General features: G+C 35.9%; 1 protein-coding gene across 1 annotated transcript in view; it reads right to left on the reverse strand.

The window, feature by feature from the left end:
• The window catches only part of LOC105363702 (carboxyl-terminal PDZ ligand of neuronal nitric oxide synthase protein), a 63,523-nt gene that overhangs the window by 7,727 nt on the left and 37,106 nt on the right, over window positions 1-18,690 (reverse strand). The window contains exons 6-9 of the mRNA XM_011501452.1: window positions 10,759-11,038; window positions 3,672-3,778; window positions 1,844-2,089; window positions 672-857 (exon numbers count right to left, since the gene is read on the reverse strand). Of these exons, the coding sequence (XP_011499754.1) occupies window positions 672-857; window positions 1,844-2,089; window positions 3,672-3,778; window positions 10,759-11,038 (819 nt within the window). The remainder of the gene's footprint in view (window positions 1-671; window positions 858-1,843; window positions 2,090-3,671; window positions 3,779-10,758; window positions 11,039-18,690) is intronic.

Genomic DNA, 18,690 nt, shown 5'->3' on the forward strand with positions numbered 1-18,690 from the left:
TTAATATTCTCGAAGGCCCGAAATTTTCTTTGCAGAAAACAGAAGAGCGAGCAAAAAAAAAAATAAACGCCCAATAAAATGGCGTCGCAGCCAAGTTGTTCCAACAATGAAAAGAATGCGCGCAGAAGCACGTCGCACGTCGCCGTGTATGATACGAACAATGCTTTCGCAGTCGGGTAGCCGTTGTCTTTGTTCGTCAACGGGTCCAATTTCGAAGCGTCCGCGTTCATTTGCATCTTCAAGGACTGTTGACTGACTCAAAGCTCGGTTGTAAAAGCTCTTCGAGGCCCTCCGCCATAATGAAATCGCGCCAACTACAAAGACCATCGATAAACCACACGCTCTCGCATTCACGTGCATACGCAAACACACATTCTTGCACACGATCGCCGGCGTTTCATCCATGACAAACAATGATAGTAAAAATAATAATAGCAGTAATAATAATAATAATAATAATAATAATAATAATAATAATAATAATAATAATAATAATAATAATAGTAATGATAGTGATAATGAAAAAGATAGGGAGTGATAGAGGGTGAGTGTGAGAGTGAGAAAGACAGACGGAGAGAGAGAGAGAGAGAGAGAGAGAGAGAGAGAGAACGGTGGAGGCTGCGGGCTCGACACGATTGATGCGCCACTCAAGGAATACGATAGAGGGTTACCTGGCCGAGGCCGGTGATGTCGGCAACGGCCGAACCCTGGGACAGAGTACCGCTGCCAGTCACCTGACCAGGTTGGCCACTCAGGGGCACGCCACTGATGCGCTCGTGTTCCCGCAGGTGGCTCACCAAGGCGGCTATGTGCTCCAGCAACTCCTTGTTCTGAACGAGTAGCTGGTGCGTCCGGGTCTGCAATTCAATCGTTAAAATCTTCATTAGCGCTCACATCGATCGAGCGAAAGCTCATTCAACATCAGCCAAACATTTTTCCTCGATCTTACAACAATGCATTAAGCTACTGCGTACGGATACTCGATGTACACGAGCATTGAGATTGCGCCAGGATCGTCTCCCAACGTCGCATTACCTCCACGAAAGTACAATTAAATTAAATATCGCGGATAATCGTTGTAACTTATGAGCTTCGATCGGCAATTGATTAGCTCGCGGTGTTAGAGAATTCATAAAATTGAAAAGCGCGACCGACTTTTAGTCTCTTTTGCTTGTCAAGCATTGAAGAACGATCGGTGCGCCCACTGGAAGCTTTGAAGGATGTTAAATATCGAAGTTCTTCGTCTTTTATTTTTATTAAATTGACGCGATTAATTTAAAAGTTCGATACGCCCGTATGGTGCCGGAAATACGGCCGGAGTGACGTTAAATTGTTAAAAATTAATTGAGCGGACGTGGTACGTGATAATCCGTGTAATAAGCATGGGACAACGTGCGAGACAAGATACATGTCCATGATGGGATAGCGTCCGAGCTAAATGAAAGGGCAAGTGGCATTTTTCTAATTCTACCTAACTCGAATAAATATTGACTCTACGATCCCCTTCCCATCACACACCCCCGCCACCCACTCATTAAAGCTCACTGTCGAAACAAAACTAAATAGCAGAACTCGTAAAATCATCGTATTACAGAGTAAATAACATCGAGCCTTTCAATGGTTACGTCAGAGACGAATAGAGGAAAGAGGAGGATGAATATAAATCGGGTGAAAGGTAAGCGCGCTCATTAAATACCGATGGCAAGTTTTTTTTTTTTTTTTTTTTTTTCTTTTTCAAGTCTAAAAATCCTCGGACGCGCGCGGCAATGAATAGAGGGAAAAGCTCGAAAGGCCCGTGGAGAAAAATAAATAAGCTCTCGAAGAGTCGAAAAGTATCGCTCACCTGCGCCTCGACGCGAGCCGCGGTTTCGGCGGCCAGCTGATCCTGCAGGAGGCGCGCGTGGGCGACGGCGGCCCTCGTCTGCTGGCTCTGCTGGTCCAGTCGCTCACGCAGCAGCTGGATCTCGTGCTTGAGGGCGGTGAGCTCGCCGTTCATTAGCTGATCCGCGATGGCGTTACCCTGGGGAGAGAGGTTGACGTTAGTGCTGGATGTACGGTCGGCTGGATGACTGGCATTTCCGTCCAATGTTTATTAGATTTGCCTGATAAATCTCGACTTCGTCTGCATTGTCCGACATATGCGAGAGTATAGAAACGTATTTGCCGCGGGTTTATTGAAATAATTATGCTCGTATCTAATTCAGCGATCGGTTCGTAGAACTTTTATGGATGTATTTTCATTTATATTTAATTTTCATGCCATTTTAAAGCACTCGGTAGCTTGTTACTGTGTATTGTTTCGTTTTTCCATTTTTGGCTTTTAAACTTACGATAAGTTGTATTTCCGGCAAATTCTACTGGATTGTTTATTTTTCGGTAAATTGCATACATCGGTGATTTATATTTAATATTCATTGCGCTTAGTTCTAAAATCTGTACGTACGAAGAACTGAAAGCGAAGGATTTCGTTTGATTATAAATATCCTGTAAAAAATACAAAAAAGAAAAAAAAGAAAAATAGAAAGAAAAACACGTATAAATCTAAAATCAGTGATAAAGGTTCGCGTACCTTATTTAATTACAACCAAATTTAAATTATGATGAGAATTTAGTTGGCTGCATTTTTATTAGTAATAGTAAAGCTAATAGAACTTTAATTAATGATTCCAGAGTTTAATTAACAATATTGTAAAAACATTTTTAATTATACGACAAGTAGGCGACAAATCTATCGTCATAATGTCGATAAATACAATAAACATTATCCGAGCAAAAATGACAGCCAAGTCGCTAATTAATTACAATTAATGAGCACTTTACTTTTCTCCGGGCAATTTTAAAATAATGAGAATGATTTATGTTTTCTATACATTAATAATTATTGAGTGTACATCCATAAATTACTTTCGGAAATTGGCTATTATATGTTGTATAAATATGTAGATGCACGCAACGAAATATAAGAAGACAATCAAAACTTTACATTCACCTTACATATTTATACATACGTACGTACGTACGTACATACATGCGTAAATACACGCACGCGCATTTACGCGCACCCATGTACTCACGAATGTATACACGCGCGCGCGCATAAACGCGAAGCGGTAATTAGTTATTGTCGAGATAGATACGATATTTTCATTGAATAAGAACTTTTTTTTTTTAAACGAGACTAAAGAGAAAGCAGTCAGCCAGCATCATCATTCACGCAGTATGACATATCCTTGCGAAAATAATCATTCGTGTCGGAAATGATCAAGCAGCTATAACCGTCCGCGGGAAGACTTATATTTATAATCCCAATGTCATTTTCTATATTACCCGTGAGAAAGAAACGAGAGTAAAGTAATTCTCGATGATAAATTTTATAATAATCCGCGCATGGCCAGTTAAGAAAACGGTATAATCCCCGGGGCGACTCGCTTGTCCCGAAGTTTTTCTCGGCAGCGATCGATAGCGCGAGGTGCCACCAATAATCCAGAAACACTTGATTGTCTATGTTTTTGACGTGTCTCCATCACCGGCCAGTGTCGATTAGCCGACGAAGTCGACACCAGTTCGTGTCTCACCGGCGAGGCAGGGCAGGCCGTTGTAGCCGACGCAATCGTCGTCGTCGTTGTCGTCGTGGCCGTTGTCGTTGTCGTCGCCGTCGTCATCGTCGTTGCCGCGAGCTCGTGGTGGTGGTGGTGGTGGTGATGGTGGTGATGGTGGTTATCGAGGGGGCAGGGTTGGTCCAGGATCGAATCCTCAGCATCACCGAGCAGCGACATGTCTGAAACAAGAAGCAATCGGGGCTGCGGTAAGCGAGAGAAGCCTTAGCTTTTCTTTGATAACGATCGAGCTGCCATTCGAGACTCTGACGCTCGCTTTTATCGCAGACGGATAAAAACGTCACGCACAACGATTTCTTAGTGTGACTGCGTGTGCGGAATGCCCGGCTCACTCCAATCATTTGTCCTTCTTAAAAAAAAAAAGTTTGTTTCTACTTAATGCATGGAAACATATGATCTTTAATTTCTTATCAAATACATTAGAAAGCATTCTTGTATGTGTGTATGTATATATATATATATATATATATATATATATATACGTATAATTTACCGAAGCATTGATCGTTGATTCGCAAGGTAAACGCATTTAAACTCTTAATCACATACAATGAGTAATTGCATTTTTGTCTACCGAAATGTTCATTTTAGTTGATAGAGCTTTATTTTCCAATCAATTCAATTGGTAAATAGACTCGACAAATTTTACTATTTCCCTAATTACTTCTAATGCAGAGATCTATTAATTAAACTTAGCATAACCTCTGGATAATAATGTTAATGGCGTACGTTAATTTCATATAGTATTTATTATTAATTTTTTTTTTTTTTTTAAGTAACGATAGAACATGGAAACAATGATTAAATTGTCAGGTTACTAAACGGGCCCCCAATATATTTAAAAAATGATACTTGGATTTTTAATCTATAGAGTGATGCTCTGGATTTAGGGAATTAAGTCGATTCAATTTGTCTCTTCTCATGTGCATCTATTGCCTGTAGCAAGAGACATCCTGAAACACAATTAACTGTTACGAACTCCACTAATTATATAAATGCAGAAATTCCTCTTATTAAATTAACAATTGAATTCAATTGACAGAGAATGAAAATTCTGAAAATCCTTAAGATACGCATCTAGTCATTTAATTTCGTAATAAGCATTTTTAATATAAATGTATCTTTTAAAAATAAAGTTCTATAATACGTAAAGCTAAATAAACGTTTGTTTTATCTATTTAATAAGGTAGTGTTTCATAGTTTAAACACTCAAACAATTTCAATAACTGAAAAATCAAAACTTCACGAGTTTAACCAGAAATTTTTCTGACATGAATATAAAACTTAGTTTTTACATAGTTTTTTCACTATTAAAGTTCTTTTTTAATGAAAAGAGATAAAGAACGTATTTAAACTTTGTAACATAAAAGTTGTAAACTTAAATTAAAAAAAAAGAAAAAAGAAAAAAGAGACACTTTCAGCTGTAAATGGATGCTTTTTACAACGGTCTTGTATAATATTATATTTCAAGCTATTTTATAAAGTTATTCCATATTTACGTATAAAATAATGTTCAGTTAGAGTGGTTGTATATATTAAATTATTATACATAATATACTGCAATTAATTGTTAATAATAAAAATATTAATAATGATGATGATTATGATAATAATTATGAAGCTTATCGAAGCACTAATTTTCCTTTCAATATTTACCAGTCTACTTTCATTATTATAATGCGAAACCTAATTTAATACTTTTTCGATAAAGTAGAAATGGCCTAACTTCATAGGGTGAAAAAGATATTAAAAGAAACAAAAAGAAAAAAGAATAACAAAACAAACAAAATAATAATACAAAGCATATTTTCATTTTTTTTTTGTTGATATATCGCGCTTTATAACTTCAATTTTGCGCCTCCATCGTGCTCGTTTTATAATAATGTCAGGTTGATTTACCGGTTAGCGCGATGATACTGTCATATGTAAATAGGCGAGGCTGAGCGAAAATCCTAAAAACCTTTTTCTTGGAAAATTATTTGAATTTCTAATAGATTTTCATGAGGCTCCGTGGTGCTAATAATCGCCCATTTATTATATTCAAATTTCGAAAGCGAGGGTCTCGCGCGCACACGGTTTCCCCTCCTGCGGGAACGATACGATCGGCAACTTCCTGCGTTTACCGGGCGGAGTACCGAGAAACTGCTACATTATTTATGGCGCCGCGCGTATCGCCTCCCTTCTTCCTTGGCCTTTGTCTTTTGCGTGCATGCACGCACAATTGACAAATCGATGCGCATTTGGCTGTAGCCGATGAGGAGGAGGGGGAGGGGGTGGAGGTGGTGGTGGTGTGGGTGCCGGGAGAAACAATGCTGCTCGGAATTTGCTTTATTGTTTCTCTTTTTTCTTTTTTTCTTTACATCTATTTTTTTTTTGTTTTCTCTCTCTCTCTCTCTCTCTCTCTCTCTCTCTCTCAGTAATGAAAGCTAAGCGAACGGAGCGAAAAGCTACAGCTGTTCGCGATCGCTCTTGTGTGGGAAGGTGGAAACGCGAGTGCGAGCTGAGTAATGAGAAAATTATCGGATAGGGTCGTTGTTAGTGCGATAATTACACGAAATGCCGTGCTACCGTTATCTGAACGATGCTCATGACGTTTGAACGTAGAGTCAATTTTTATTGCTGTTGTAAGCTCCACTTCTTACCATCCTGAGGCGAAATTCGCTTGAACTCTCAATTAAACAGCGCTCAGTGCGCCGTTCTCGGCTTCTTAACCAAATTTTACTTAGCCCTGGCTCGCTTCTACTCACAATTCTCGTTCCTCCTCCTTAAGCACGTAACCACTTCTTTTACATTTCCCGGCTTTGGTAACTGATTTTTATAACTGATATATTTGTTATATTTGACAAATGCGCAAGACACATTGTCTTTACAAGCAATAAAATAAAATAAAACAAAATCAAATTTAGGTGCTTAAATTAAACTATTCGTTATTTTGATAAAAATGTTTCATATTTATTTTAATTAAAAAAATTGTTTTAATTTAAAAGCTCGTTTCGAAATAAAGTCGCTGGCGAATATTTATTTTTGTATTGTTATGTTATTTTATATATACATGTGTATATACATTTCGAATATTATGCCTTTTTCGCTTGTATTGTGCGCATGTGTTGCACATTTTTTCGAATAACAATAAGAAAAAAAAGAGATTAAAAAAATTCGAATAGAAAAAGTGGAGCTACATACGCATTTCATACTTTTCCAATGCAATTGAAACGCAAAACTAAGTTGTAGATAATGATAAATTAAGCATTCCGGCTTCGCTTTATGCGCGAACATAAGAGCCGACGACACTTTGGCCACATTATAAATGTTGTTTAAAGCGTTGCAAATGAAAGGTTCATTTTTCTTTTACATATCGAAGTCCATTGATTAAAGCGATGAAACAGTTCTAGGACGTCGTCTGCAAATTTCCTGTATTTTCGACCGCAGGAAGCCGATAACGTTCGAATATTGGTTTTGCGAATTTCCGATAAAAAGTACGCTATGATGTTGAATTCCATCCGACATTAAGATATTTAAGAGAAGTTTCTCCACAATCCGTAAAATGAGTAAAAGGGGCGTTAAAAAAAAAAAAACAAAAAAACAAAAAGAATAATGAAGAAAGAAGGAGAAAAAAAATCAGAAAAAAATAAGAGCCCTTGATAATTAATTTATTTTTAACTGTTTTATGAATTTTTAATTGTTTTACGTACGACTTTTAATACTGATGATACACTTTTGTTAAACAGTTTTTGTGAGTTTAAAGGATTTTGTAAGTAGATAACGATGATAAACAATTATTTATTATTCTACGAAAAAATAATCAGTCTTAATGGTAAACTAGCACTAATATTGTCACGTAAAAATGTTTGGCAAATAAACTAATTAGCATATAAATTTTGTAATTCATAGAAATCAATTTTTATTAAAAACGTGATATATACTTTTTATCTGATGTTTGTATTTTTAAGCGATATAGGTGAGATTGCAAGATATACCAATTTATGTAATTATGCCTTTGGAAAATTTAATCGAAAGTTCTTAATTGGCAACATCTTCTTGATATATATTTATTACCGAAGTATTTGTAGCTTAAAGCGATTCAAAGTTTTTTCTTCTTATGCAAATTCATACAAACCATTATCTAGATACTCAATCCATGAGATTCACAGAATAGGAGGACAATGTCCAAAGCCATTGAAAACTTTTGCCTTGAGGATAGCATAAGAGGTAAGAAAATGAACGAATGTAAAGATATTCCAAAGGTTATTTCATTCTCTAGAAAATTGCTTTGGCTATTTAAGTTGTAATATATCCTAAAATTAAAATAAAATTTGTAATATAAATACTCGCATGTCCGCCAGATTAAATTTAATTCGCTTTAGAAACCGAGATACTTGATTTCCCAAGAATGCAGTAGATGAGAGTTCCCATGGAATTAAATATATTCGTTGAAATCCAGACGAAAGATAAATTTTAGTTGTAACGTTACGAGCTAAGGCTAGAAAAAAATTCATAATTCCACGGAGATCAAAAGAGAAACATTATCTTTCGACAAGGCATACCACACGTTCGAAAAAATTCATATTTTCGCCCAAAGTCCGTTGAAAAAAAGCTCCCAGTGAGATGGGCAATTTTTCAAAAATCGTGCCCCCTGGCCCCGCCAACTCTTGTCGAAGCAACGTAAAAGGCCAATAATTTAGCGAGCATTCCACCACCGGCCGTCGTCATCTGCATCGATGGTGAAACGCCGTTTACCGGCGCCTCCGACTACCAACCCAATGTTTATTGGTCTTTCTACGTGATAATTCATCACGAAGACTGAATTATTTTAGCCCCCATTGCGAGCTTTGGCCGGCACTCGAGCAATGCCACCACCATCTTTCCACGATAAAAGCCTCTTCCGTAGCACCGTTGCCAGTACCAGCGGCACCAACTGCACCATCACCATCACCAACTTGGACTACCTCGCGAATGCATGAAACGCGATCGGGCCTCAAGGCGCGATTTCCCGATTATTACCTTGTGCGGCTAACTTTAATCTTTGCGCGTGCTACCCGACGGCTAAAAAGTAAATTTTGAGTTGCGAATGGGAACGTGCCTGCGAGAAGAGAGACGTCGAGGGAAGCGACGGGAGGGGAAGGGAAAGGGGAATTGGAAAGGGGCGAATGGGGGGAGGGGGGAGTGGAGGGGAGGTCGCAGTCTCCAGTGGAGTATTTGTGAAAATAATGGGGTTATGTGTGATCGTTTCGCGTAAACTAGACGGAATTCACTTCACCGGTGTGTTAAGGCAGTTTTATCGGAAATCCATTTCTCCGTTGAATTCTTTGAGCTTTTGACTGCGCGTAAATAATTTCGCTGTGTCTACGAATTTAATTTTTTTTCTCTCTTTTTTCGTCTCCTTTTTTCCCAGACCGGTAAGATTTATACTTTCCTAAAGTTTTTCTTCTACTTTCTCACACTTTGTGGAATTAGGAAAAAGTTTACGTATCGATTATCGCATTCACACTATTTCTCAACAACCAAAGTTTTTAATCATAAAATTAGTATAAATCAATGTACGTCCGATGAGGGCATATTCTATCAAATGTAATTGTAGTCAATTTTATTATTAAAAAATCTTTTATATTATGCATGCATATAATTTTCTCTGGTAAATGTAAGTGCTTTTAAAAGATTAGGATGGCGATAAGTAGCCATAATAGATGTAAATTAATTATTAAAATTAAATAAAAAATTTATAACGAATTATCAAGCATTATGTAAATACCATGAGTTTTTAAAATGATAATAAAATATTTAAAATATAAAAATACGTAAATAAATGTTGAAATTGATTGTTTATCTGTAAAAGATTTTAGAATCATCAATTATAAATTTTATACTTATTAGTCGTGATTGGGCTGAGGTAATTTTTATCATGAACTTTGCAAAACTCCCGTACTGATTAGGCGGTAATAAATTTCATAATATATTTTAATTATTAAGTAATTTAAATAATTAAGTAATACAAGGTAACATAAAATAAATATTATAATAATCTCCAGCAGTTCCCATTACTGGCGAACTCGCGGATATTTAAGTAAAATTTCAAAATTAAAAATGGTTGATTTATGGTTATAAAAAACCAAAAAAAAAAAAAAAAAAAAAAAGAAATTGATATTCAATCAAATATATCTAAATTGACAGTAAAGATAAAATAACGCGCGTCTGGTGATGTTTAAAAATAACAAATGAAAATGACAGCGACTCCCTGAAATTTATGAGTCCGTTATTATAAGTTGTGCTATTTTTAGTTGAAATTAACGATCTATGACTTCAAAACTTTCCACAATCCTACGAATCCAAATGATACGCTTCACCGTTCAATATCTCTTATAGAACGAATGATTGCAAATTTCAAAATTCACGTCAACACCTGCTTTATTATATTAGCACAGTCGTGTAATGTTACCGAAGGCTTATCATTAACAAATGAACGAGCAGTAAATTTTCATTAAACGATTACCGAATTATATTCCTTTTAATAATTTGACTATTTGTGAAATTAGCAGTAAAGTAACATGAAAACTGCCATAACGAAAAAATTCGGCAATTTTCTCAATTTAATAAATGCAAGGCTTTATTGGAGATAAAAGTATTTGAAATATCGGGAGTAAAATTCCAATGAATAAGCATTTCTTCGGCACGTTTTAAAGAAAGGGAAAGACGAGGTTGGAAAAAATTGAAAGCTGCCCTTGGCGGCCTCTTTCATAATCTCTTAATTAAAGGCAATGCGTTCGTTCCATTTTTCCATTATATTATCAAGCAATTAATTTCGACGAGCAAGAGATCACGCCCCCAGATTAACGGGAAATAATTTTCTTATAATGGATCTAGCCTCCTTTACGAATTCCATGGTTAAAGTTCGTCTCCGAGCCTCGGCAATGCGAAACTATTCGGCCGACGACTCATGTCGCGGCCTCGGGGTGGTTGTGGCGGCGCTGCTGGCGGCCCCTGGAGCCCGCGGGGAATTTGGCGGAATGTGTTTGGTGGATGGGGTAAGGCGGAAGTATAAGCGTACCCTACCAATCGGGATAACGAGGACTTAGAAAACTATAAACTAGAGGCCAAAGGAGGAAAGCGGGAATTCGCTCAACCTCATGTATATGTATATACTGACCTTTATGGACGGAGGAGGGCGAGGGCTGGGACTGGGCGAGGCTGGCGAATTCGTCGACGTCGTCGCAGTCGTCGAGGGGCTCCCGACGATCGCCGCTCTCCCCGTCCTCAACGAGCCTATCTTTGTCGTTGCGCTGCTGCTGCTGTTGCAGCTGCTGTAGCTGCTGATGCTGATGCTGATGCTGTTGATCGTCGCCGCCTCCGGGGGGATTGTTCAGGCTGAGTTTATGGCACACTTCGAAGGCCTGGCCCACCGTCCTCACGACACGCATCGCCTGGCTCTGCGAGCAGTGCCAAAGTACTTTAGCCATTGGGTAGTGTAAGTCGCGAGAGGTGTGATGCCTCGGCACCGCATCGAAGGCACGAGCCTTCCGCTTCGTGCCCTTGACCAATTTGCTTGAAAAAAGTCGGAAGGGAAAAGAGATGGCAAGCTAAGCGCGGGCTTGCAACGGCCTTGGATTAAAAGCGTAAGGACGAAGGAAATTTACGAGGGGATTCGAGGAGGTCGTGAGCGGCTAGTTATTTTCATTAGCCTTTACATTAATTGCACGGAGCTGAAATTTCTTGATACTCGCCGCCGGACGCTTTGAATGGTTTTAAAAGCTCTACTTACCGACACTCTCGATTAAATGGCTCGCGCTCTCGCTATTACGAGTGGATACTAATATTTCGGCTCTAAAGTTTAGTTTAGTGTGGCGTCAGCGCTGTTTGTAAATATTCATTAATTCGCAGTCCTGTCTGATACTCATAAATATACTTAATTGCGAAAGGGCGACTAGTTTTTAATGAACAGCAGTCATCCTACACAATAGACAAAATGTTAATAAATATATGCGCCAATTAAAAAGTTTGGAGAATGCAGGGTAATGGAATGATTTGCACGAGCTTGGGAAGGAATTTCGCTAATCTAGTAACAATTTATCGGGACATTCGTGTTAATTGTCAATGATTCGTCTCTCGTTTATTTATTATGTTTAAAAATGCTAAAGCTCACATTGGACTTCTCTAGGCCCAAAAGCAAATAATACTTGAACTTGGTGTCGTCGTAGGCTTAGGCTTATAAGTTAAAAATGTCTGGAGTGTTGGTTCGTAAAATTGGAACATAAGGAAATGGCTTACCGCCGCCGACTAAATTCCAATGAAGATGAAATGTCACGTGACAAATGATAATTAACAAATTGAATATTTATTGCAATAGTTAATAGAGCATTAGTGAGGTAAGAGTAGACGGAGCTTAAAATAAAATCTTAGGCACGTTGCCACAATAATCGTTACAACAGCGAATCGATAAAATCGCGCCTCAGCGAAACACAAGTAGCAGTGAGATAAGCCTCGTGAGCACTGCCCTTAACAAAAAGAAAATTTATAATCGATATCTTCGCGTCCCAAGCCGTTAATATAAAAGTCGTAGACTACGGGCGTAAAGTGAAAAGTTCGTTGTTCAAGAAAATCAACGCGCAGAGACAAAAAGGAAGCTGAAGAAGAAGAAAAGCCGGGTGTGAATGAAAATTATTTCGAGTGGAAAACCCGTTGCTTCCCACGAAGCAGCGGAAGCGTAGACTTTTTCTTCTTTTATTCCTGTCTCTTTGCTTCGGATTGGCGCCAACTTTCAGAAGTTTTACGATTCAGAATGCCTGCACGAGGCTTGGCCCAGGTATGGCCGAAGGCGGATAAAGTTTGCAAATTTCTTTCTGGGAATGGCAATGAAAGAATAGCCGCGCTGCATCCGAGAAAAATTCGTAGCCCTGTTAATGGAGCAAAGGGCGGGTAGCGGCGGGGAAGGGGGGGGGGGAGAGTCGAATGTTATAAGGAGTAACTGAAACCAGTAAAAATTGAAATGATGGCGAGCTAGGCCATCTTTTGTCACGGTCAAGAGAGGAAATCTTTATCGTTAGAGGATTCTGTGATATGGAAAGGGGGAATTTTAATGAATCCGAGGCGGAAAGAGGGTCGTTAGTATTAGAGTGTAATTTAGCTACAAGTGGTATAATGCGACAAGTACTGTTATTAAACGACCGTAAGAGGAAGAAGGACTCACGTGCACATACACAGATGTTTTTTTTTATTATTGATAGATGAATTAAAAAAAATTGATGATTCCAGGTCCTTTTAGAATGTATTTGAATTAAATTCTAGTTCCATGTAATTTGTCATTTTATAAATTTTACTAATTTCTATAATTATAATCTATAAATAACAAATAATTATATGGCCAGGATATAGACAAAATTTTCTATTAATGTTATTGATTATTATTTAATCAATTGGTCGATGCATTGCATTATTTAATATCTGTTACGATTCAGTTTGGAATCATGAAATATTTTCGACTACATTGGCTTTTAGCAATAAGATTACTATCACATTTGACATATACATTCATTTAATATTTTCATTAGAATTAACTGAAAATTATTTTTCACGTTTACTGTAATAAATACGAAAACCGAATGAAAATCCGAACAATATTTTTTAATATTCTACTTAATAATATAATCTAAGCGTCAGTGTATGGGAAATTGATAGCTCCCTTCAAAACAGCAATAATTTTCAACCCAAGGGGAATATAAATTAAATTTAATAAATCTGACAGTGCCCAAAATTGACTAAAATTACTAATTTCTTATTAAAATAAGACTAAAGGCATAAACCGTCACTAACCTGACCTCAGTTTTTGACAAGCATCCTTATGTTAATAATATTCTTGGTATTATAAAAAATCAGATTAGATTTTTTAATCAAAATTTCATATAACGCATTAACTCAATAATTCATATTTCACTTTATTTTGTTGGATTATCTGAATTATTAAAATTCAACGAAGTTGAATATATTTAATTTAAAAATGAATAATAAATACAAAATTGTCAGATTTCATGAAATATTTTAGAACAAATTGATTATAAATATACTTTCAATGATCTACATTTAATATTGTCTTATATATATATATATATATATATATATATATATATATAATTTATATAAATATTGTAAATACATAAATAGATTTATCGTTATATAATAAAGAAGATTAAATTTATAAAGCTTACGGATATATAATGTGAAACCTTCTATTGAAAAACTAGATAAATTATAGAAAATATTTTTTCGATACCGTAAAACTCTTTAAATGTATTTATTACTCGTAAGAAAGATATTAAATAAATATTCATAATACGTTATAATGGTTTCAATCGCTTACAAAAAAATTAAATATCCATAACACATAGTATAGTTATAGATTACTTAATGTACGTTAAAGGAGTTTAATATACTTTTTCAAAAATTTAATTTAAGCCAGGATGTCAGTATTCGTTATCAGTAAGATAATGCAAATCGAAACGAGGTAACGAAGATTTACAAAATTCGATGTAAATTTACTTACGTAGATTTTTTTTTTTTTTTTTTTTTTTTTTTTTTTTTTTTTTATTAAAAGAATGAATTTTTTGAAAAAATTAATTATCTTTCAGCTTTCGAAATTGCATAAAATTTATATATTCTTGCACCTCCCAACAGCTTGTATTATTAATATATACAAGTTGTATATCCTAGATGAATTCCATTGCATGTTTAATACGTTATAATAAAATTTAATAGATATACGACTTTTCTACCTATTTACAAAACTCACTAGGTATTTATTTGGATAGAATATTTTTCAAAATAATATACAGTGAAAAATAAAATGAAAAAGACTACAAGTTTCTTAGGTCACTGAAAAGATATCGCGTTAGTGTTCACTGTATTTTCCTCTTTCTTTATTTTCGTTATGCTACTCTTTCTGCCACCGTGACCCGTCCAATTTCCCGATTTTCGTTATATGAGATTTTTTACGATATTTTCACAAAAAGTTTTCTTGAAATTCTCCAATTAGAGAAATATAAAAAAAAATTTCGTTCTATCATTACTGTGTAACAACATTCTTCTCTTATCAAGAATAAAATAAGAAATATTTTTTAACGGAAAAAAGATTTTTACTATCGGGCCTTCTTATTGATGGTGTGTGATTTGCATATAAAGTAAAAGAAAATGTTAAGCGAAAAATTTACTTTAGATCTTTTGGAGGCGCGATTTCGACTCTAAATATTTATATACATAAATATTAATTCTCTTAACAGCGTAAAATTGGTAAAATAAATAAATTTTCCATAAAAATAGTTGATCTGCTTTTAATGAAATAAATGCTTAGTATCAATAAACTTTATTTTAACTTACTTCACAAAATCAAAGGGAAAGCAAGTTTTAAACTAAAAATAAAGCTTTATATATTATAAGGGAAGAAGGCACCGACATCTTTATCGAAAATCGAAATATTATATCATATTTTCCAAATTACCCTGATTTTAAAAACATTTCCGGTCGTATCATGAAGCTGAGTCGCACGTACGCGGTGCCAGACCGGATAATAGTTACACGCGTTTTCATTTTATCCCATCGAGTGACTACTTCTGTCAACGGCTGTAAAGATTTATCTATTCGAACGTTGTCCCAACGCATTCATCATCACTCATTGACGAACACTGAAACGAGAAGCTGCATTACGTATTTAACGAGAAAACACCTGCAAAAACAATTTAAAATGCGTGCAATGCTCGCGTAGGCTAGTGGTCGCTTGTAACCGGCGTCAAAAAACGCGTTAGCAAGCCATTCCTTCGTCGTCTACCTCGCCGTCTTCGGATCCGAACCCCTCCCGCCGCTCACCATTCCACCAATCACCACGACACTTTGGCCTTAAATTTCGATCGACATCCGCAATAGCTTTGCGACCGCTCGTGGCCGCTCCCACGGCCTTCGCGGAACATTCTCACTCGGTCAATTAACACCTCCCTTCCTGATTCCTTCCTCCCTACTCCCCTCACCCCGCACCGCTGTAGTACGCCCACTGCCGTACCTCGAGCTCCTCGAGCTCTCCGGATCGAGCAAAGCTCTCGTGGGCGTCGTGGCTGCGCCGCGACGACGGCTGGAGGCTCTTGGAGCGACGCGCGCCCCGCATCAGGGACACGCGCTTGAACCCAAGGAAGCCTATGATCTCCGGCTCCTTGAAGGAGAACTTCTTCCGGCCTTTGGTCTTCTCCACCATCGGTACGTGGCTCGACTGCTCCTCCGTGCTACCGCCCCTGCGCGAGAGCATCTTCACCCTCCCTCTGGCTCGCTCCTTATCATAGAACGACGTTTAATCCTCTGAAGCATACATTTTTATGGATTTTTTCTCGGACGTTTAAAGTAGCCGAGATTCGGAGTCGAGGGGCGCCGCTCGACGATACCAAGTAGCTAGCTGCTCCTACGGCTGCGATTTTAAATTCCCGGATTTATTGTTCCAGGGCATCCCCCGCCCCACCATCCTTACACACACTCACACACACATACACACACACCATCCGCGGAGCTACGATAAAATCCGAGCAATGATCATTTCGGAATTTATACGGAAACACTTCTCTACCACTGGCGGAGCTCTGCTGCTTTTTATTGATTGTAAGCTCGCGCAGTTGTAAATGTGTAAGCTGAAGCAAGTATTGAAATTACCAATTACACGAGCGACGCCGAGGAAGATATTTATGGACTTGACGAATACTCGCTTTGGATTTTGGAAAAATTCTCGCTACGGCGATAAGAGACATTCGAGGGAGACATTAATACACGGAAATATCGGATGGCATGTAGGAGATTTGTAAGCTAAGGGAGTATAAAATATCGAACTGCTCTACCGATTTTCTCTGACATGCTAAAACAATGCTTTGATGTATACGAAACGCAGATATTATGGTCCTTCCCGTCTCTATGATCTATTATCGTACGATATATTCAAGCATGTAGTTTAGCATTTTAAGTACTGTCATTGGAATATGGATTTTTCACGAGAACTATTTTAAATGAACACGTAAGGAAGTTTAATAAGTCCTTCAATGTGTACTGATTAAAGAGGGAATTTAAAAATAGGCGTTTTTGATGTAGTTACTTACGTTACTTTTTTTAGTTTCTCTTTTTTTAGTTTTTCATTTGTTTTTTGTTTGTTTTTTCTTTACGCTTATGGAAACATACTAATTCCGTTATTGATAATAATGATCAATTTTGCAATTTAATAAGCTTTTACAATTTCTTTCTTTCGAATGAGCTCTAATAATACTGATAAGAGATTCGATTATGTTTGAAAATGCTTGTATTGAGATAAAAAAATTGTCCATCGTTAACACGGGCCATAATGCATAAAATTGAACTGTACATACAATAATTTCGGCGAACTCAAAGTTTGTTATTTTTTATCATTTATAGATTATGTATTTAAATGTGGCTATTAAGAAATTTATCTTCTTATAACTTTCAAAATTGCGATTTCTATTAAGGGATAAAACAATTTTAAAGTATTTATAACAGAATTAAAAGAAAAAAAAAATAATAGAACTACGAAATAATTATAAAATTGAAAATAAATAGATTACGTATACGCACAACATTGAATAATTTAAAAAATTGTTTATATGAAATTCAATATAAAAATATATGCCCCCTAAAATAAAATATTAAATTTTTATATATATTACCTACTACAAAAATAGCTACAATAATATTGAAATATTGACATAAAAGATTATTTTTGGTAACAAAAAACTTTTCTTTATAATTTTTCCAAAAAACATGCCATATAATGTTTCATAAATTATGAAGATAAATGCGTCCTTTATACTTTGATCGTTAATTTGATTTTTTTCAACTTTGGTTACTATTTTAAGTAAATAAAATTGATTAACTTGATTTTTTTGTACCTTACATATCTAATTAGTTGGAAGAAAAAAAAACGGCTATGGAAAAAACACATTAGAAGTTTTGAAAATTTTCAAAGTACACAGTACAGTGGCTCCTGTAATGTAATATTTCAAATTTCTCCCACTATAATTGGTATACAATTATATTATATAGGCCCTTAGGAACTCTTTAAGTTAAAAAAAAAAAAAAAATGAAGATTTATTATACGTTATGTATTCAACTAGTTTTAAAAAAGTAGTTTTGCAAAAAAATACATTGATAGTTAGAAATGTTGAGAGTACGCGAAGATGTACATATGTGTAATGTAAATTTCGAAATAAAAATTTCTCCTCCTTATAATTGATATTGAATGATTTTCTATAGACCCTTGGGCGCATTCAGGTTAGGAGATAGATTTTTTATTTGTCCATTAATTAATTTTGGCCAACGAGTTAATTAATTTTAACAATATTAGCAGCCGTTCTACACGGTAATTGAATAATCATTAACGCACGTCCGAAATACGAATCCGAATTTCTAATACAAAAGTAAAATTGAAGGTATTATTATTATTAATTAGAGGTTTATTATTCGGCGATATAATTTATGTGAAACAGTAAGTCGAAATAAGTGACTCGAACCAATATTATTTCATTTTATGAAAATGGAAAATGAAATCAGAACATTTGAGTTTATATCTAAAAGTTTCCGAGTTTCTCATTTCATATACCGGTCATTCATTATAACTGTCAAAGAGCGGAATCAGATGCTGTTTGTTTTGCATAATGGAACATAATACACGGAAATTGAAAACATTATTAACTGCAGGAATTTGTAAGAAAGAGGGCTGCAAACTTCGTGAAATAAGCATAATATTGAAAGCTATAAGAATGAATTCTTTAGAACAATGATAAATGAAAGATAATATCTGCGTGTATGTAAATAAAAAAAAAAATAAAAAAAAAATAAAATAATAATAATAATAAAATAATATCAGTTTGTTGAACAATGCGTTTCGTCATTTTTCAACGATGTTACACAACACGAATTTTGTGCCTCAAAGGAATTAGATTTTGTCCCGAGTCAGCGCCAATACTCAAGGCATCCTTCCTTTACTATCTCAATATTCCTCTAAATCCATACTTTTATCGATGCACAAACCACAATTAATCAGCCACGTCGCAGC

Source organism: Ceratosolen solmsi, unplaced genomic scaffold (assembly GCF_000503995.2).
Source record: "Ceratosolen solmsi marchali unplaced genomic scaffold, CerSol_1.0 scaffold3, whole genome shotgun sequence".
NCBI lineage: Eukaryota > Metazoa > Arthropoda > Insecta > Hymenoptera > Agaonidae > Ceratosolen > Ceratosolen solmsi.